The 22,618-nt window shown below is 33.9% G+C and overlaps 1 protein-coding gene across 1 annotated transcript; it reads right to left on the bottom strand.

Annotated features, from left to right (window-relative positions):
• Positions 1–10,975: 10,975 nt before the first annotated feature.
• On the bottom strand, positions 10,976–20,234 carry LOC115968467 (LAG1 longevity assurance homolog 2). Its single transcript, XM_031087871.1, has 6 exons — positions 19,748–20,234; positions 15,576–15,787; positions 14,537–14,692; positions 12,083–12,268; positions 11,815–11,993; positions 10,976–11,348 (listed from the first exon to the last, which is right to left on the bottom strand). Exons 1-6 carry the CDS (start codon positions 19,859–19,861, stop codon positions 11,329–11,331), a joined length of 867 nt encoding a protein of 288 aa, XP_030943731.1. The 5' UTR covers positions 19,862–20,234; the 3' UTR covers positions 10,976–11,328.
• Between the last annotated feature and the right edge of the window lie 2,384 nt (positions 20,235–22,618).

Genomic DNA, 22,618 nt, shown 5'->3' with positions numbered 1-22,618 from the left:
CTCATTATAAGTCTTCGGGCTTATTAAAAAAAGAAAAGAAAAAAAGAAGGGGGTAAATTACAACTTATCCACTTGTTGTTTGATCAAAATTTAAATTGCTTACCTGTAATTTAAAATTTGACACTTGACCTATTGGAGTTTTGACCAAAATTTAAGTTACTCACCTCTAATTTGAAATCTCACGATGTAAGTGTTCCGCTGGATTCTTTTTTATCTTATTTGATCTTGAATTTTTATGTTTGTTGTATTTTTGGAGGAGAGAGACATAGAAGTGGAATAAAATTACCTGTTTAGTCATGTTTCTAACAGAAGTGGGTTATTGAACTCTAACTTAACTAATCTCAAGTGGGTAAAAAATGTCAAATTGTAAACTATAGGTAGGTAACTTAAATTTTGGTCAAATCACATATGGATAAGTTGTAATTTGCCCATTAAAAAAAAAAAAAAACTCAAGATTGACATGTACTGACATGTGAAGAACAATTCTATTTATCATTTGGGGGGGGGGGGGTGTTAGTATTGGTGTTTAGAAGAGATCTCTTCGAACATTGACAATTTTCATTTAGCACCATCATCCTTTTTAGATCCAACTTTATATATAATATCTTTGGAAAGTGGTTAATAGAGAGAGAGAGAGAGGGTAAGGTTTTGTGGATTGGGCTTTATAGGAGTATCAAGTAATGAAGTAGAAATTTAGTTAAAAAAAAAAGAAAAAAAGTAATGAAGTAGAAATTGTGGGACACGCTCTTTGTTTTGTGTTAGGGAGGCTACCGTGGGTCTGACACTGACTCGCAAAATTTTTCGATTTAAGAATTAGCACATACTAGATATGCAGTATTGTGGAATAAGGGTGTGCTCATAAGTTGATAGTGAACTTGGGTTTAATAGCAAGCTACCAACCAACTCGATCAAATCATTTTTGAAGGAATTCCAACCATTGCTGATTGTGAACCTGCTAGTTGTCGATAAGGGTAAATTGATGGTTAGCTCAGTCGTCCTTAAGGGTTGTCTCATTGATGCTGGCAAGCTAGGTGGCATTTAGGTTGACAAGCATGTGAGGTGAGGTGAGGTTATGGTAATCTCAGGATTCCATAGGATGTAGTTGAGATGTACAGATCTTTGTCGAATCTCGAGTTGGAGAGGAGAGAAGTGCCATAGCCATGACTGGGGAATCAAGGTATTGAACAAAACACTTCAAATGGATTCAGTTTGCTTGCAGTTGCACCAATCCATATGGGAAATATTGCATGTAGCTAGTGCACAAGATACTTATTTCTCCTTCATCATCTCCTCATTTTTTTCTTATCGAATTGAGATGAAAATAGGGAAAGCATTATTTTTAACTGATGTCTTCCCTTTTAAGAGTATTTTTGAGCGGCTCTTCACAATGCACCATTATCCTCCATTTTTTGTATTGCTGTGAGTAATAGATTTGATTTTCTTTTATATAAATAAATAAATAAATAAATAAATAAATAAATATATATATATATATATTTCACTTTATGACTAGGGTGGCGTCAACGACTGTAAGAAGGGAACACAACAAAGGAGTATCAAAGTTTTGGGTAGAAACAGACAGAGAGACAGAGAACACAACCACACTATCACCAGCCAGAAAAGAATGGCTCTAATACCATAAAGGGGGAAGGGGACACAACGCTGAAGGAGGAAGCACAGTAATATTACATTGAAAATAATATAAAGCAAAGTAGAACCAGCCAAGAAGGCGGTATTGCAGTTATAATCAAAGTAATTTAAAAGCAACAGTAAGACAGTAGAACCGGCCAAGCAGTATATATGAAAGTAATAAAAATTTAGAACCGTCCAAGATGGAGGTAGCAACAAGTAGTATAATGAATAGAAAACAGAAAATACTTGTTATTGAAAGTAGAACAAACACTTACAGTAGTAGTAGTTACAAGATCTCAACAATATAGGTTAACAGTTACAAAGTTTGTTCTAGTCCTAGATACAAGATGGTAAGGTAGTAGGAAATAGTGGTAGTAGAAGCTAGAAGCAAGGAACTTTCTCTCAAAGAAGGCTTCTAAGGGAAGAAGTTCTAAGGAAAGAAAATTCTGAAGAAAAGCTTGTTCCAAACTTAAGGGACAGCCCCCCTTTAAATAAGCAAAATTCGGAGTGAACAGTAACGGGTGAACAGTAATGGGTGAACAGTGACGGGTGAATAGTGACGGGTGAACAGTAACGGATGAATAGTGATAGGTGAATAGTGACAGATGAATAGTGAATTTTTCCACTTTTGTCTCATTTTTTGGGGAATCATCTGTGGAATTTAGAGGCCTATAACTCTATGATGTAGACCATATTATTGATGTCTTTTTGTGCCAAAAGAAACTAATAAGCACTACCCTTCAAAAGCATTATTGTCTTTTTGTGTTAAAGGAAATCAAATGAGCACTATTATTGTGATGAGAAATTTTGTTTCCCATCTTCCCTGTTGCTAAGTCAAATTTGCTTGTTTTTTGAGTTTAATGACTCTTTAAAGGAACTAGAAGGCAATAAAGCTAAGCTAAGTTAATAATTTGGATCTTGACTTGTACTGCATTGACCTATACGATTGGCTAAAAATGTCCAACATTTGATGGCCTTTGTGAGTGGAATCCTCAAAATTACAAATTGCCTAACATTTTAGAACTTTCTCTTCCCACGGTGATTGGGGAACACCAAGAACAAGTTGGAAACAATTTCATGACACCATCATCGTTTTTAGATCCAACTTTATATATATAATATCCTTGGAAAGTGGTTAATAAAGAGAGAGAGAGAGAGAGAGAGGGTAAAGTTTTGTGGACTCTGGGCTTTATAGAAGATTAACAGCCTTATGATTTATGGTTTAATGCGGCGGTAGATGATCGTTCTCAGTCAACAAACACTGGTTAGGTTGGTCATGCGGTTGTTTGACAGACCTAAAATATCTTTTTTATTTTATTATTTTTATTGAACTTTTTTTTTGGGATAATTACACTTTGTCCACCTGTGGTTTGCCTTAATTCTATGTGCTTACCTATGGTTCAAATTTTGACACTTTGCCCACCTGTGATTATCACCGTTTATGTGTTGTGTACCCACCTCTCCTTCACCATTACTCTAACATAGAAATATGTAAAAACTCACTCCCATCCAGATCAAAACACTCTCTTTCCCAAAAATCACTCATTCACTCTCATCCGGCTTGCTCACCCAAAATCACTAAGTCTTAATTCCAAAAATCACTCACTCACTCACTCCCATCGTTCATGCAAACCAAACTGAGGAAGATAGCTCCTCTGTTCAGCTGTGGCAGGAAGACTCACTCATGGGAGTATCGTGCAATGCGCTTCGCTTCACTTGAGGTAACTGGGATTTGAATGCTTGAGGTCGTGCATGCAAATCGAGCCGAGAAAGATCAGGATTATTGCTCCTCTGTTTAGCCGTTGTAGGTAGATTAGGATTTTGCTTTTTAATCTTTGAAATCTAGGGTTCTAAATTGGGTTTTAAAATTCCTTCTTCCAAAGTGGGTTTTAAAATTCTTTCTTCCAAATTTGGTTCTTGCTTAACCATGGAACTGGTTAAGCAAAAACCCAATTTTTTCTTTCCAAATTGGGGTTTTTTTTTTTTTTTTTTTTTTTTTTTTTTTTTTTTTTTTTTTTTCTAGTTGAAGAAATTTCCAAGCAAAAACCCAATTTTTTTTTACAGTTGCTCCTCATTTTTATATGTTGTAGGCTTTGATGATTGTTCTATTTAGTATTCATGTATTGATGATTTTCATTTTGGGTATATTCCTAAACTTTCGTATAACTTTGCTTTTGGACTGTGTTAATATAACACTTGATTTATTGCTTAAGGCCAAGTTGCCACATAGAATTGAAGATTCTAAAATGGCCAGCTGAAGGATTTGGAAAAGTATAAAATATTAATGGTGTTTTTATCTTTTAATTAATTTTTATATGGTAGATTGCCTTGGATTTAGACTGAGATGGTAAAGAATCCCATGTCTCTCTAGGGGTATGGAAGCTCGGTTGTGAGAATGAAGAGAACCAGTTGGCCCTAGATCTAGTTGGAGGTTAAGTTGCTGCCTCAAATCTATTGTTTGGTGTAGGTTGAGATGCAATTTAACCAAAAGCTCTGTATGCAGGCTGAGATCTAGTACTTGGTGGTTGAGATGCAGTTTGAAGTGTTGTAGTCTGCTTTGTTTTTGTAGATTTACTGCCTTGTGCCTACAAAGAGGATAGTACAAGTTACATACACACGAAATTCTTGAGGAAATGAATATAGTTCAAAACATGGAAATACTTACAGCAGCTAATTTAGTAAGTCTATTTCTTCTCTGCCATGGAGTTTCACCAGTGATGCCTGCCTTGCACCCTCTTGCGTTATGTCCTTCTTTCTTGCACTTCTCACACTTGATTGTCTTGTTCATCCTAGAAACTCTATAAGGGGTTCCTTGGCTCTTTAGGATCTCTTTTTCTTTGCTTTGGTGGTCTGCCAAGTGGTTTATACACATGAGGAGTAACAAGAGAGCAAGTTGGTTAGTCTCAACCCACTCAAACTGGCCAGGCATTGGCTGTATTATCTCTTTGTAAGTTTTAGCAAATGTCTCTTTCAAGTAACAAGATGCACATAGTCCTCCACTTTCTCCAGGTTCTTAACAATAGCAGAGATCCCATGTTTGCAAGGAAGTCTTGTCAAATCCCAAATCCTACAGCTGCATGCTTTCTTAGCCAAGTCAACCATATGTCTCTCACGACCATTATCAACCTCATACACGAAGCTGTCTGTTGGAGTAGCACTGAAAGGTATAGATTCATGTTTTAACTTCGCTAATTTGTCTTCAATATTAGGACAAACCTTTCCAGTGTATTTTGCTATACCGTTCATCTTTTTGTATTGTTTGGGCATGACCCTAACTCTGATCCACTTCAACATTGCTAAAATTGGCTTATCCCTAGCTTCTAAAATCATGGCATTAAAAGACTCACTCAAGTTATTATCTAAATAGTCACACAAAGCTCTACTACTAAAGTGAGACTTAGACCATTGTGCAGGGTTGATGTCAGCAAGATACACCCATACCTTGACATCCAAGTCCTTCATTTCTTGCATTCTTCTCTCAAACTCCCTGATTGTTGTGGCTCTAGCACATCTTCACAGTGCATCCTTCAACTCCAAGCCCTTATGATCCACTTTGAAATTATTACAGATATGCTTCACACAATACCTATGCTCACAAGTTGGGAACAACATCTCAATTACAGGTATAAGGCCCTAATTCATATACAAAATAGATCAAGTAAATATGTTAGTTAAACATATTGAAATGAACTGAAGCATGTATTATTGAACTTTAAATATGTGGGTTAAATATGTTAGTACAATTGTAGGTCATACCTTTTGTCCATCACTGATGAAGACCAGATTAAGTTGCTCTAGATTCCCCATGTCATCTAAAAACTGCTGCAGAAACCATACCCATGAATCTTTGTTCTCTTGCTCAACAACAACAAATGCAACTGGGAAAATATTATCATTTGCATCTCTAGCTATGGAAGAAAGTATTTGCCCCCCCAAATCTCCATTTCAAATGGCACCCATCTAAACCAATGATTGATTTACAACCTCCCAAAAACCCAAGTTTTTGTGCATTATACCTGATATACATTCTCTTAAATTTGGGCTGTGCATTTTCATCTTCCATTTCAGTTTGCAAAATAACCCTACTTCCTTTATCATTCAATCTTATCATCTCTGCATGATCCCTAAGCTTCCCATATTGCAGCTGTTCATCCCCAGTAATCAAGTCAATAGCTTTCCTTTTTGCCCTATACACTTGACTGTAACTTATGTCAATTTCAAGTGCTTACTTCACATGATGTTGAACACCAGCCACTTTCTAATTGGGGTTTTTGTCAAACTCCTGCATAAACTTTTTTGCAACATAACTTGAAGTCACTTGGCTGTGTTTGAAGGATCTAGGGTAGGTGCACTCTGGATTGAATGTTTTTATTTGGAATGTCAACTCCCCAGGTAGTTGAGATGCATAACACCTCCATCCACATTCATTTATGCAATAAACTGATATCTTCTTTTTCTCATTCAGCTTGAAATTGATATCTATTGGCTTCTTTATAGCATATTCCCTCAATGCCTCCCTAAATGCCTTAGAGTTTGGAAACTTTGTTTCTTTCTTTAACTCTGGTTTTCTTATGTCAGTTTGAACATTAAACTCAGGTTCTTTTGCAGCAGTTGGTGCTGGCTGATCATCATCAGACCCTACTAGACTTTCCATGTCATTTTCAAGAGGTAGGTCAATCCATTCACCCTCTTCAAGAGGTGAGTCATTGTTAGCTGCAATAATCCTATATGGGGCTGCATACACATGTACATCCTCATGGGTAGATGGCCCATTATCTCCTTCAAAGGGCCTGTGTGGGGCTGCATGTGTAGATGGCCCATCATTTACATTTCCAAATACATCATCATCAAAATCTGGTCCCTCAAACCCTTCTTCTAACTAATCAAAATCTTGTCCACCACCTCTTTCAGCATCTACATTACCTCCCTTATGCACCTCATGCACATCATCATCACTCTGACCCACCTTATGCACATCATCATCATTTGCTACTTCCTCATTACCAAATGGTTGTTTAACTGCAAGTGGCTCCTCACCACCCTCAACATATAGTGTTATCTTATCTGTAGGCCATGCAACATGAATCTCACATATATAAACTACATCATCATCTCCATTTATAGGCTTTAACCCTTGCTCCAAATTACCTCCAGGAATAAGATAATGATATCTACTTGTACTAACTGACCCCACATTAGAACAAATATCTTGTATTTCAAAATAATTAAGTCTATCTGGGTCAACATTATCAACAAAAGAAGTACTACCTCCTAAATATACCAAATCTAGGTTCCACACAAACTGGCCACCATGATGAATCTCAAAATTGAATGCCAAGTCAACCATCTACATATAAAACACAACAGAATAAATAAAGATGATAAAACACAACAAAATTGCCCCTTTTTTTCAATTTTTTATTTTTATTTTTTATGACAAGTGTATTCCTTTTTGGGGTTTTTTAAACTTATAAATGAAGATGATCAAAGCCTTAAAGCATACATATAAAAATGAGGCATCTAGTTCTATTGTTAATAAAGACTCAATACCTATAAGGATAAGAGTAGTAATAAGAGCAGCACCATTAATTCACTGGTCCAAGACCTAGACACAACACCTCATCAGCTACACTTGCACATTGCATCATTTTTCCACAAATGAGAAACAAGGTCCATTAGTTCACTGGTCCAAGACCTAGAACCAGTTTTGAGCCTTTACTATCATACAAGTCAATTTGCGACACAAAAGAATATGTAATTATGTACATAAAATTACCAAAAGATAAAAATATCGCAAAAATGGAATCCACAACAATTAAGAGAGTAATTATTATCACAAACTTATTTCAAAACAGAATTGAGCAAACAAGAGAACTCAGAATGCAGTTGGACTTATTTTAAAAATGCATATATAACCATTCAGCTTATATCAGAGCCTACCATCGCAAATATTATTTAAAATGCTTCCTTCTCTTATAAACATTTGACCAAACTATAGAGATTTTTAATTCTTTGTCATTGAAATACATACCTGCAGCATGAAGGCTACTACTAATACAGTCATAAAAAGCATTGCTGTCTCGAAAAGCTGAAAGTTTAAGTTCACAGCTTGCCCCAGAATCCAACCAACAAGTACAGAAATGAGAAGCTGTAGCAATATAAAGATGATTTTAGTAGATATTGATGCCAAAATGAAAATCACGGCACATAAATGAGTTTAGCAGAAATGAGTTTTTACATATTTCTATGTTAGAGATGATTTTAGCAGAAATGAGTTTTTACATAAATCACGGCACATAAATGATGCCAATATAAAGATGATTTTATGCTAAAATCATCTTTATATTGGCATCATTTTACATATTTCTATGTTAGAGTAACGGTGAGGGAGAGGTGGGTAATACTAAACAGAACAATCATCAAAGCCTACAACATATAAAAATGAGGAGCAACTGTAAAAAAAAAATTGGGTTTTTGCTCGGAAATTTCTTCAACTCAGAAAAAAAAAATAAAATAAAACCCAATTTGGAAAGAAAAAATTGGGTTTTTGCTTAACCAGTTCCATGGTTAAGCAAGAACCGAATTTGGAAGAAAGAATTTTAAAACCCACTTTGGAAGAAGGAATTTTAAAACCCAATTTAGAACCCTAAATTTCAAAGATTAAAAAGCAAAATCCTAATCTACCTGCAACGGCTGAACAGAGGAGCAATAATCCTGATCTTCCTCAGCTCAGTTTGCATGCACGACCTCAAGCATTCAAATCCCAGTTACCTCAAGTGAAGCGAAGCGCATTGCACGATACTCCTATGAGTGAGTCTTCCTGCCATAGCTGAATAGAGGAGCTGTCTTCCTCGGTTCGGTTTGCATGAACGATGGGAGTGAGTGAGTGAGTGATTTTTGGGAGTGAGATTGAGTGATTTTGGGTGAACAAGCTGGATGAGAGTGAGTGAGTGATTTTTGGGAAAGAGAGTGTTTTGATCTGGATGGGAGTGAGTTTTTACATATTTCTATGTTAGAGTAACGGTGAGGGAGAGGTGGGTACACGGCACATAAACGGTGATAATCATAGGTGGGAAAAGTGTCAAAATTTGAACCACAGGTAGACACATAGAATTAGGGGCAAATCACAGGTGGGCAAAGTGTAATTATCCTTTTTTTTTTTTAACGAGTTTGTCTTGTTATTAGTTTTTCCTTTATTACCTAATTATAAGTCTTCGGGCTTCCTAATTCCTATTACTGTTAAAAAAGGGAAAATTACAACTTATCCACATGTGGTTTGACCGAAATTTAAATTACTTATTTGTGATTTGAAATTTGACACTTTACCTACCTGAGGTTTGGCCGAAATTTAAGTTACTCACCTATGGTTTGAAATCTCATGATGTAAGTGTTTCGCTAGATTCTTTCTTATCTTATTTGATCTTGAATTTTTATGTTTGTTGTATTTTTTGAGGAGAGAAACATAAAAGTGGAGTAAAATTACTTGTTTAGCCATGTTTTTAACAAAAGTGGGTTATTAAACTCTAACTTACCTAATCTCAGGTAGGTAAAGTGTTAAATTTTAAACTACAGGTAGGTAACTTAAATTTCTGTTAAATCACATGTGGATAAGTTGTAATTTGGCCATTAAAAAAAAAAAAAAAAAATTCAAGATTGACATGTACTGACGTGTGAAGAACAAATCTATTTATTGATTTTTTTTTTTGGGGGGGGGGGGGGTGGGTTAGTATGGGTGTTTAGAAGAGAACTCTTCGAACATTGACAATTTTCATTTAGCACCATCATCCTTTTTAGATCCAACTTTATATATAATATCTTTGGAAAGTGGTTAATAGAGAGAGAGAGAGAGAGAGAGAGAGAGAGAGAGAGGGTAAGGTTTTGTGGATTGTGGGCTTTATAGAAGTATCAAGTAATGAAGTAGAAATTTTGTTCAAAAAAAAAAAAGTAATGAAGTAGAAATTGTGGGACACACTCTTTGTTTAGTGTTAGGGAGGCTACCGTGGGTCTGACACTGACTCGCAAAATTTTTCGATTTAAGAATTAGCACATACTAGATATGGAGTATTGTGGAATAAGGATGTGATCATAAGTTGATTGTGAACTTGGTTTTAACAGCAAGCTACCAACCAACTCGATCAAATCATTTTTGAAGGAATTCCAACCATTGCTGATTGTGAACCTGCTAGTTGTCGATAAGGGTAAATTAAGGGTTGTCTCATTGATGCTGGCAATCTAGGTGGCATTTAGGTTGACAAGCATGTGAGGTGAGGTGAGGTTATGGCAATCTTAGGATTCCATAGGATCTAGTTGAAATGTACAGATCTTTGTTGAATCTCGAGTTGGAGAGGAGAGAAGTGCCATAGCCATGACTGGGGAATCAAAGTATTGAACAAAACACTTCAAATGGATTCAGTTTACTTGCAGTTGCACCAATCCATATGGGAAATATTGCATGTAGTTAGTACACAAGATACTTATTTCTCCTTCATCATCTCCTCATTTTATTCTTATTGAATTGAGATGAAAATAGGGAAAGAATTATTTTTAACTGATGTCTTCCCTTTTGTGAGTATTTTTGAGCCGCTCTTCACAATGCACCATTATCCTCCATTTTTTGTATTGCTGTGAGTAATAAATTTGACTCTCTTTTATATATATATATAACCGGGTTGATAGGCCCCAAATTCCCTTAATTTGCTATCTCAAATCGACCAGACCAAAAAAAAAAACCTTAGGGCTGTAGTTACCTCAGCATACTGTATAAGTCTCCTTATTTAGCAGACGCCAGAAGCAGCTTTGGTCCTTGCTTACCTTCCAGCACTGCAGTTTATGCAGGCAAATTACTCCGTATAGATCCTTCCAGGAAATCGAAGGGTGGATAGTTTGAATCAACATTGCGACAATCGACTGGGCTGTAGTTGGTACTACAGCAGCAGCAAAATCATTTATCTTTTTTCCTTATGGACAACAAAGATCATTGGAAGTTGTGCGGTCCACACAATATGAAGTCTTCTGGGGAAAACTACCCATCATGATCATGCTAGTTCTTTGGCCACAGAAGGATCAGGTTGCATATAATAAAAAAACAAATCCATATTACTGATAATAGTTCAACAGTCAGATTAGGGATCAGCTTGCATATAGTAAAAATCCAGTTAAACCAACAAAATAGAAAGGCAGAAGCGTAATTTTAATTTGCTGTTCACATGGGAATGAGGGAGTCAGGCCACATTCAAAAAGGTTGTAGAATTATCATAGTTGGTAGTACATAATCCAAGCCGGGATATTCTTTTATCAGTTAAATGCTCATATAAAATATAGGAAGGATGGCAAGACCAAAGACTAGGAAAAAGAAAAGTCTTTTTTTTTCTTTTTCTTTTTCAACTTCTTCATTTATCTGTTTTAGGGCTAATCCAAACAAAATATTATCCAGAGAAACAATTATACAGGAATCACCTATCATTTATACACCAAAAAGATATCAAAAAGGAGATTAATGGTCTTCCACCTCCTTATCTCTACCCCAAGAATAAGAGGAAAAATTTAGAAATCAAAAAGTTCCCAACCCCCTCCAATTTTGGTACAATAGATGGCAAACAATTGAGATCATAGTGAAACCTCTACAAACTTGTCAAAAGTAATTCCCAGGGGGCTACATCATCAGTGAGAACGTATGACTTGTACAAAATCTTCCAACTATTCATCATCCTCTGAATCTGTATTAAATAGAGATAATAAATCTTCAGCTCTAAATTTAAAAAAATAAAAATAAAACAGCTACTTTAGACTACAAAAGAAAATAATACAAAATGGATATAATGTTGCTCATCCCTAAACTGCATATGCTTTGTAATGCATAAATGGAAGAGATATCAGCATATCACCACCTAAAGGTAACGAGAATAGTAAAGAAAGCTGCTTTGCAGGATGCAGGCAAGCCATTGCTCCCATTCCAATTCATTTAATATGTCAAATTGATATTGTTGTACAAACATGAGAACATTATGCAATGAGTCTCCTCGATGTAACAAATAAGACTTGTAGAAAGGAAGCTTCATTTTTTATGGGTTCTACATATATACAAATCCATCCATTTCAGATCACACACACAGATTTATAGTAGATTCCAGATGTAACGGAAAAATTTTTTGAATGATAATATGCAAGCAGTGAAAAGCTTACCAGATCTTATATCTTCTCCCACTTTTCCTCTATTTTTCAACAGTCTCCAGACCATTGCACATATAAGTACCCACCAGTATATGTGAAACACAAGTAGCATCAGCAACATTGTATTGAAAGCATAGTACAGCAATGTATGATAGGCCTTTGATAGATCCAAGAACTTAATGAGATCATAGCTGGGAAATGGCAATAGTAAGAACGGATAAGTCAAAGGAGTATCAAAGCCAAATGTGGTGAAATAAAATCATTTACCATGAGGGCAAACCTTGTTGCATTTATAACCCAAAAAGGAAAGAATATTAGCCGCAGAATGAGCCAAGAAATGGCAAAGAATCCAAAGAACACACTTGCTCCAAGCTCCTTCTCAGAATATTTAAAAACTTTAGCAGCTTCCATGAATACATCACTTGCATCATGCAGGGCAAGGATGATTGAGCCAATCCGGAAAAACCTATAAATGGAAAATTAGTACCTGTTCTCTTGCTGGATATTTCTACATTAAGTTTATTAAACATTGCTTACTAGAAACTCTAGCACAAAAACCAACAAAGCAAAAAGTGGTACATAACTCACAAGGGCTGAGATACTTGCTTTTTAAGAGTTCTCTTAAACTACAGTTTGTTAGTGTAGACCTATGCACTTAAAACATCCAACTGGAGAATCCTCAATAACATATGGTTTTAGTTTAGCTCAGGCACAAGAGTGCCTTCCCTAATGTGATATATTTTTTTTGATAAGTTCCTTAATGTGATATTGTATTGTATTAACATAAGATTAGCAGCGAAAATGGTGCCAAGAAGAAACAGTAAACAAATAGTAAATATAAATATTACCACGAACAGTTCTATATAACAATCAATATATCCCAGAAATTTTAAGAAGGTAAGCATGAATGTTCTTTATAATGCATAGCACTGCCAAGCTGCTATATTGCCTAAAACAGCAAACAAAAACTAACTAACAACGTCACAATAAAAACTGTAATAAATGATGAAATTCCAGGAACATGGATAAACAGATAAGTAAGAATCGGCATACTTGGCTGGTCTGTCACAATAGAGAACAGAATGACAGACAATTGCAATGAAAAATGATGGGCTAACTGCCTCAGCAAGAGTGTTAGTGAATGAATCTAACCATGGCCTTAAGGTTCTGCCTGCCAAATATCGCAAAATTAAAGTTCTTTTATAAGATTATGAAAAGAAAGTCATTTTACTTGCCACATGTTGCAACATAAAAAAGGATTTTTTTTTCATAAAAAAATCAAAATGGCATCTTTTCACTTACATTACATTATTTGAAACCATTTTAAAACACTAAATTTAAATATTTGATTTTTTTAATATAAAAATTGATTATTACAGGTACAATTGATTAGCTGAAAATTTTCAAAAAAACTAATATTTCCACATCACCTGGGCTACAAGCCGAAGTTTTTTGAGGGTGTGAAAGTAGAAATTGAAATGCACTCTCTCTGTGTAAACATGAACATGCTAGAAGTGATAGGATAATGTGCTTGAAGCTTGTACATTGAGCGTTAAGTTTCTTGGGAGACTAGCAGTCAACCCATGCCATGCACAGAATTTGATAAGACCCTAACTAATTGATAGATAAACCTGAGGTAAGTAGCTAACTGAACGAAGTCTTCAATCTGACCTCTAGTAGGACTGCCTCTTGACTTGCTAAGGTCAGGAATATAGTAATAGATTCAGGTCTTTCTCTTCCCTGAGGGCGCTACTTTTTCCAAGTGAATAAGCAGTCAAAACTGACAAAATAAATCCCCACACCAGTTATGAAAATGTATCCAAGTTAAATCAGAAGGCTGCAACTCTTATCAAGATCATATATCTAATCATGGCAGCCAATTTTTAGTTTTATCTTTGTAATGGGCAGGAAAATGTTTTTGATTGCTAAACGGTCGGAGTTCTCTTCATTTTTACTTGCCAAATGTCCACAATTGATGAATGAAGAAATTTAAAGGTTAACTAACATATGCAAACTACGAATATTATTTATATGTTTGGTGTTGAGAACAATAAAGCTGATCCGCAAAAAACCTCTGACTTTAAAACATCTCAATAATTGTATGCCATTGCTATCATTACTTAATTCAAGCACTCATATCATATGCTTAAAAAAAAATTGGGTCCTAGAATCTATGGTTACACCAAGTGATTGTCTTCACTTCTCTACACCCCAAGTGGCTACACTCTTCTAGCACGAAGTGGTTACACTTTATTAAAAAACTTTGGTAAATTACATAATTTCTCCTATTGTTTGAGTGGTATCATATTAAACTCTAATTTTTTTTTTTTATATATAAAAAAATTATAATTAAACTCCCATCTCAAAATGAACCAAAACTTAATTGTTTAAAATATCAATTCGTAAGGACTTTCCTCCTTTGAACCTTTTGAGAAGTAATTTGTCACGAAATAATTAAAAACTAAATGTGTAAGAAAAATAATCCAGAACACATTTACAGGCACAGCTGGCTAGACTTGTGCCACAGAAAAATTACTAGAAATCAAGACAGCTCTATGCCAACAAAGGGGCAGAACACTACAAGAGATCCACACATGAGTATTCATCCTGTGTACATCAGCTTTCCTCATTTCCAAAAAAAAAAAGTATTACTTTAAAAAAAAAAAAAACACAAAAAAACTATTTAATGTGACTTGCTGAATGATTGTACTTAGAGACAAAACAGAAATAATACCTTGTAATATATGAGTATCCAATCAGGGCAACAGTAATTACATGATGGGACATCATCACAGAGAAATCCTTCCTTCGAGTCTCCCATGTAAGGAGCGCAGCAATGCTGTAGGTGTAGAATCCACATTGGCACATATAGTAAAGCTTTAGGGGAAGCCTGAAATGATAAATAAAATGGTCATTTTAGACAATTTATACCAATTCATTTTGATGGTATAACTCAAATAAGTTTAGAACTATCCTATCCTAGAGAAAAAAAAAAATTAAATATTCAAGTTGTTGAAAGCCCATATCCATTGCAAACCAACCAAATAACCAGAGCCAACCCAAATCCCCTACCTCCCCAGCCCCCCACACCCCCCCCCCCCCCAAAAAAAAAAATAAAATAAAATAAAAAGGAAAAAGAAAAGAGAGAGAGAAAGACATCTCTCCATAGTTATGTATGTCAAAAAGTAAAACTGGCATGCTTTCTAAAGAGAGCAATATCATTACCAATCATATGCATTCAGAATAGAAACGAAAGCTAACAAAAACCATGCAGTAATTAATAAGCAGATGGCTATGCCTCAAAAAAATAAAAAAATAATCAGACATTCTGCTCTGCAAGAAAAGAATGGAAAAATCTTCCATCTTGTCCAGTGTGTGTATGGTACCATAGAAAAATATTTCAGAGCAAAAAGACAGAAAAAAAGTGGTTTCTTATATCATATCCACAGCTTGGTCATCATCCATTCAATGCTATGACATATATGCCTCTAGCTGCCTCTAGCCATTCTAAAAAAGTAGCAAGAATATTTAGGTTTTTTTAATTATTTACGTCTCTCTGGAGGACTTGCTTGGCTCTATTTTCTTGTGATTCTACAATAAAAGGCGAAAGGGAAGCCTCTTGTGCAATGCCATAGTATAGTTTTGGGGATAAGGGTATATACCAGCATGCTAGTAGCCAATGTTTTTCTTTCATTTTACACATTTAAACAAATTATGAAGAAACTTACAAGAAACCTAGTAAGAAAATGAAGCCAAGCATGTGAATTACTCACGTCAACTCTTGATTTGGCCAGCCTCTAAAGTATTCTTTAGTATCCCTGAACCATGGTTCGCTGTGTGTTATTTTGAGAACACATGCTTCAACAGTAGCATAGTATGCTAGCTTCCAAATTGACTCTGAGCATTTTACAATCTTTGACCGTGCTGCATCATCAATCTTTAGTGGAACAGCTCCATTATATCTCAACAACCAGATGGACAATTTCTGGAAGAAAATATATAAAGAATTATTCAAATAATATTAATGAAACATAGTGTTTAAAATGTCTTGTCCTATTCATTTTCTTTTTCTTGTAACAACAAAGCATGCAAGATTGATACTTAGAAAGAGCATCAGATATTTCCAATAACCATTAACTATCTCAGCATGAGTTTTGCTTTTAGGTATAGTAATAAGCACAGAAGTTTACTATGAGCATGAGCTTCATTGAGGAACATCATTTCTCACAAGAGTGGAAAGCTTAAATGAATACTGTGTTTTAATCCAAATATACCCCAAATTGTTGACAGCAGAGCTATTGTTTTATCAGAAAGATAAAAAAGAAAGTTCTGATGAAATTCGTCACTGCCATTTAAGAAAAGTGAAATGAAGAAACATGACACGAAATAATTTGTATCACATCAACAGATCCATGCATGCACATGAACAAAGATATCTTTTAACATAGTATATGTGGAAAACATGGGAAAACAGCCAGAGAGAGAGTATGTGGTTTGTATTTTGTGAAAATTCAAAAACACATTGATTTGAGAACACATATTAACACTTTACAGAAGGTGACTTGGCAAGGTATTCAAACATAAAAGAATTTGAAACGTTCAAATAATACATTACAGGGCATGTAATGGAAAATTTCAGCAACAGAACACTCATGTTGCAAGCTGAACTCTCTGAAGATTTCCAATGCAACAACTGAAGCACTGAATTACATCATAATGCAAAAATTTTGCCAATAAAGGGAGCATGTAATACTGGTAGCTCTACTACTCTATCGTTACAGCGCATATAACCCCCAAAGTTCAAGGGGAAGGAAAGTCAACTCTTTCTTTGATGTGTATAATCGCCATAGCAACAAAATTTCTCCTTTAGTTAATGTGATAATATTTCTTTCCATAGCTGGGCAAATTTTCCTTCTTGACATGCTTGCTCAATCCTAAGTATTCATTTTTTATTGACATTGCATTCCTTTTGTACTTCAATCATAGTCAATTCTTTTTTTTTTTTTTTGCATGTCGGTTTTCCATTCTTTAAATTGAGCACAGTAGACCATTCTCTCCACAAGTTACTACGCTCCTTTCATTCTATTTATTTACTATTGTTCTATTTCTTTGACAATCATTCATATGCGAATCAAGCAAACACATAGCAGAGAAAATTCTTTTTCTTTTTTCCTTTCCTGATTAGCTGTAATAACAATTTCAAGTCTTCAATACCTCCCAGTTTAATCAACAACAGCAATGTTGTTATTAAAAAAAAGGAAAAAAAAAAAAAAAGCAATATTAAAAGTGTACCTAAGCGTGCATAAAGCTCAAAACTCGAAACCCCCAAGTCTAAGCATTTTGCTTGGCTGAAGCAAAACTCATTTGATGAAGATATTATTTTTGGTACTTTTTTGAAGAAGCAAAAAGCATGCCTAGGAGAGTTTTTTTTTTTTTTTCCTAGAAAATATACCATTAATATTAACCACTGGATCTTGAAGGAAATGGTATGGACCATTGATTTATTATACATATAACATTCTTCCTACACAAACAATTTTTTATTTGACATATTAAAGACATAAACAAGGCTAATTTACCATTCTTGTGCTTTTTGGTCTTTGTCTTTTGGATATATTTTGATTGAACCATATACGCATACACTTCATTTTGACCGTAGGTATTACAGTTATGTATAAGAAAATTCTATAAAATGCTATGATTTTTTTTTTTTTTTTGGATAGGTAAAAAAAAAAAAAATCATAACACACATCAGTAGATTTCATCATTTTAAATATAAAAGCTTTCTTTTTGGAAAAGTAACTATAACATACATCTGTAGATTTTTTATAGCAATACATGCATTTAGAAAAGAATCTAGTCATTTTACATAATTCAATACGTCAATTAGAGTATTTAGTTCTATTTATATAACTACTTTTTAAACCAATAGTTCTACCGTTCTAAAAATAAATCTGCACCATAAATATGAAAACAAATATCAAGTTTGAGAAAACATTTAAGACAGGCAATATTTTTATAAACTATCATCGTTTAATAATTTAAATTTCTTGAAATTAAACACCAAGAGCCTTATAGCTCAACTAGTTGACATTTCCTAGTATTTCCAATAATAACATCTAGGGTATAAATCCCCCTCCCTTAACTATTGAGTTGTCAATGAAAAAATCTTGAAATTAATCATATATTTGAAACCTACTGGTTCTGCTCTGAAATGAAGAAATAGCTTAATCTATTATATATAAGAAAAAAAAAAAATATATATATATATATATATTTTTGCAGATTGTGTTGTCTCATAATCAACATTATTATCAAATTGTTTCTTTCTATAAATTATATGTATTTTACTACAAATTATACTTTTTTACGAAATAGAAAAAGACGGAAAGACATTTTTATTGGTAAATGATATAGTCTTCTTTAAAATGACAGAGAGACTGAGAGCAAAAAAGGGTATATTGATTTCTTCATTTTTAGCTAAATATGAGATCTACTTTACTTTAGGGTTATATAGATATAGACACGGTATGATTTGAAACCTATGATATCCGATCCATGATGATATCCGATCCATTATGATCGCTCATAATTCAAACCCAAGTCTTATTCGATGACAATACACTTTATTAGTTGAGCTAACTAGAACCCATTTAGGTTGTAATAAGCATAAAAATGCCTAAAAAGGTCATACCAATGCACAAAACTCCCACTTTTAGTAGGTAACTAGTAGCCTTACCCCCCATGTTTTTACTTTGGAGAGGTTGATTCCCAGTCCTAAACCCACGACTTGTTGCTTTGGGTGGCACCAAGGCCTGACCTCTAAGTATAATACTATACTATAGAACCAAAATCATAGGGCCTTATTAAATTGCCTAAGTGGCCTAGTGTAAAAGCTGGCCTACCTAATGACTAAAGTAAAGAGCCATTCCTTTAAATGAATGGCAGCTAAAATTTCCACAGTTAGGCCAAGAGCCTTGTAGCTCAATGGCTGAATCCCCTTCACCCCCAGTTGTTCAGGAAAAAAAAACCTTCCACAGCGAGACTCTTGCCCAGCACATCATCAATCAAGCTAAATAAACCATTCACCACAGAATTCAAACCTACAAATATAATGAAAAATAAACAAAATTAAGCAATGATTGGAACTCCTAAGTGCATACTTGTCCCCTAATCGAATGACAAAGGCCGTGTCAAGCTCAATCCTAATCGATGATAATAGAGATAACTGACAACACAGTATTTTCATCATTAGAATAAATATACAAAATACCACCATATCATCAATCCCTCTCACTTCAACTATTTCAGTTATAATTTACGCTTTGTTTGTTTCGGAAATAATGTTTTCTAAAAAATGAGTCATTTTCCAAAAAGTATTTTCTATAAAACTACCTCATTTTCCTATGTTTGATAGCAACCTTAATTGAGTTGAAAAAAATCTCCTAATTTACCTTATTTAGCTTGCTGTGAGATAGAGTTGTTTTCCCAAAAAAAATTAGTGGAAAACACTGAACGCAGGGTTTTCCATTGAAACAAACGGAGCATTAGAATCTTTTCCCCTCTATTCCTTAGTCCTTACAACATTCTTTATTCACAAATACTGAAAATCCTTGAGCAGCACTTACATCCTTATAATCATGCATTCAAATAAGATTTAGCAACTAAATGCTCTCATTCTTTGCTGATTGAATCCAAGAAACAATTCTAATATTAAAGATCATACATCTAAAATAGCTGTAACCTAAAAAGAAATGTACAAAACAATCACACTACAAATAAAGTCCAAATGATACTTTTCCTCCACAATTTTCTCAGCAAACAAGCTCATTTCTAAAAGTAAACCATAACAAACAAGAATCAAGAATTCGAAAAATTGCAAAGTAAAACGAAAAGCTACAAAGAATAATTGCTCTAGAGCCGAAACACAGAGCAAGAAGCTTACGCGGAAGATGAATTTGTCGAGGAAGAACCTGGCGGCGAGGAAGCCGATAGCAAAGTAGATAGCGACGAGGAAAGAAGAAACAGGCTCGACGCCATTGCTCCAGATCGAGTCCATGTGAGAGTCCGAACAAGAATGTCACAGAGAAGCATCAACCGGCGAAATCAATCGCTGCCAACTCCGATTCCGGCAACCGAAAATCAGCGACCGCAATGCAAGAATCGGATGCGATTGACCGCCATTTCTATATTCTCCGAGATCTAAAGCTTGGCCCTAATTTTTCACAGAGAAAGATTATGAAGATATTTTTTTGCTCGCTCAGTTAGAGAGAGAGAGAGAGAGAGAGAGAGAGAGAGAGAGAAGAGAAAGGGTGGCAAGGGAAATTAGGGAGGTCGAGGATGAGATCTTGCTTTATTTATTATATATGTTCTGATCAATTAGTTAGCGGACAATAATAAGCTCTGCGTAATGCGCACTCTTGTTTTTTCTTTTTTTGGTCAAGGGGGTAAAGCTTGCGGCTAATATTCCAGGGCACTGAATACGTGTTAAAAATTACGTGTAATTTGTAGTATGAATTTAGCAGAATGTGTCACACCATTGTGATGAGTTCAGTGCTTTAGTGAGGGTTAGTCAAGAAATGCGGGTTTAGCATGGTATTATGTATAAGAGCACTAGGCACGTTTAAATAAAGAGATGTGTCTATATTCTACCGTGTCTAATTTATTAATCACAATCTTGATTCTATGTGTAATAGTTGTATGCAATTTTTTTTTCGAGTATGAGCAGTGGCGGGACCAGGAATTTAGGTCGGGGAGGCAAGATTAAAAGATAAGATTGAAAGAAAAAAATTAATCTAAAAAAATTAATCAATATTAATAACAAAATAAATAAACTACTATATTATAATGTAATTGTCATACAGAATCTGACATAAAATGTAAACTTTAATTTATTTTTTTACACCTAGCTTATTTTACTCAATTGCCCTCGATAATTTTTCATATTTTGAAACCGCTGCATGATTTCTTTATACTCAATAGTCTTGAATATATTTTTCTCAATATATGTGACTAAGCAATCATTCATCTATTAATCTCCTATTTGATTACGTAATAGATTTTTAATTATGTTCATTGCCGAAAAAGCTATTTCAGCAGTAACTATTGCAACTAGTAAGATCAATGCCAAAGTCACTAATGAGTAAACTAATGAATATGAAACATTTTTTTTTAATCACTAGCATTATACCCGTGCGATGCACGGTTTAATCAAAATTTATATGTAAATAATTTTTTTATTAATTTACTTAAAATAAATAATAAAAATAAATGAATATTTTACTTTTAAGTTACATAATGAATGCATGTTATGTGAAATTAAGGTATTATAATATGCATTTATATATATATATATATATAATTGAATGGAAGATGGTAGAGGTATCTAAATATATATATATAAAAAATGATTTTCAATAATACATTTAACTTTAAGGCTCAATTAATCACATATATTTAAATGGAAAACTCTTGAATTTAATAATTAAAAACTATCCGAAACAATAATTGAAATAATGTTTAAGTGAAACCTCAATTCAATAATTAAGAACAATCTAAATTATTAAACATTTAAAAATTCAAAGTGTAGAGAGACTCACATGAGAATTTAATTTTTGTCCTTAAAAGCATGGAAGAAGGCACCGAAACTCGAGTGAGTTTCACCCTACCAAGTTTAAGTTTAAACTTAAAGTTTAAGTCTTGGGCGTTGCATGCTACATGCATGTGTATATGCATGAAAAATGATCTAAATTTAATATTTATTGTAGAAAAGAGGTGGCGTGGTCTTACCCCTGTCTAGTTAATTCTTATTATAATTCATTTGTGTAGCGTGCGAATATGCATGAAAAATGATCTGAATTTAACATATATTATAGAAAAGAGATAGTGTAGTCTTATCTCTATCAAGCTAATTCTTATTATAATTCCTTCGTGCAGCGTGTGAATATGCATGAAAAATGATCTGAATTTAACATATATTGTAGAAAAGATGTGGTGTAGTCTTATCCTTGTCTAGAAAAATTATTTTTTTTATTAATTTACATAAAATAAATAATAAAAATAAATGAATATTTTACTTTTAAGTTACATAATGAATGCATGTTGTGTAAAACTAAGGTATCATAATATGCACACACGCATATATATATATATATATATATAATTGAATGGAAGATGGTAGGGGTACCTAATATATATATATATATATATAATGATTTTCAATAATACATTGAACTTTAAGGCTCAATTAATCACATATATTTAAATGGAAAACCCTTGAATTTAATAATTAAAACTATTCGAAACAATAATTTAAATAATGTTTAAGTGAAACCTCAATTCAATAATTAAGAACAATCTAAATTATTAAACATTTAAAAATTTGAAGTAGAGAGAGACTCACATGGGAATTTAATTTTTGTCCTTGAAAGCATGGAAGAAGGCACTGAAACTCAAGTGAGTTTCACCATACCAAGTTTAAGTTTAAACTTAAAGTTTAAGTCTTGTGTATTGCATGCTACATGTGTGTATATGCATGAAAAATGATCTAAATTTTATATTTATTGTAGAAAAGAGGTGATGTAGTCTTACCCCTGTCTAATTAATTCTTATTATAATTCCTTTGTGTAGCGTGTGAATATGCATGAAAAATGATCTGAATTTAACATATATTGTAGAAAAGAGGGGGTGTAATCTTGCTTCTATCTAACTAATTCTTATTATAATTCCTTCGTGTAGCTTGTGAATATGCATGAAAAATGATCTGAATTTAACATATATTGTAGAAAAAAGGTGGTGTAGTCTTATCCCTGTCTAG

Source organism: Quercus lobata, chromosome 11, assembly GCF_001633185.2.
Source record: "Quercus lobata isolate SW786 chromosome 11, ValleyOak3.0 Primary Assembly, whole genome shotgun sequence".
Lineage (NCBI taxonomy): Eukaryota > Viridiplantae > Streptophyta > Magnoliopsida > Fagales > Fagaceae > Quercus > Quercus lobata.
The sequence above is the reverse complement of the archived record's forward strand: the minus strand, read 5'-3'. Positions and strand labels throughout refer to the sequence as shown.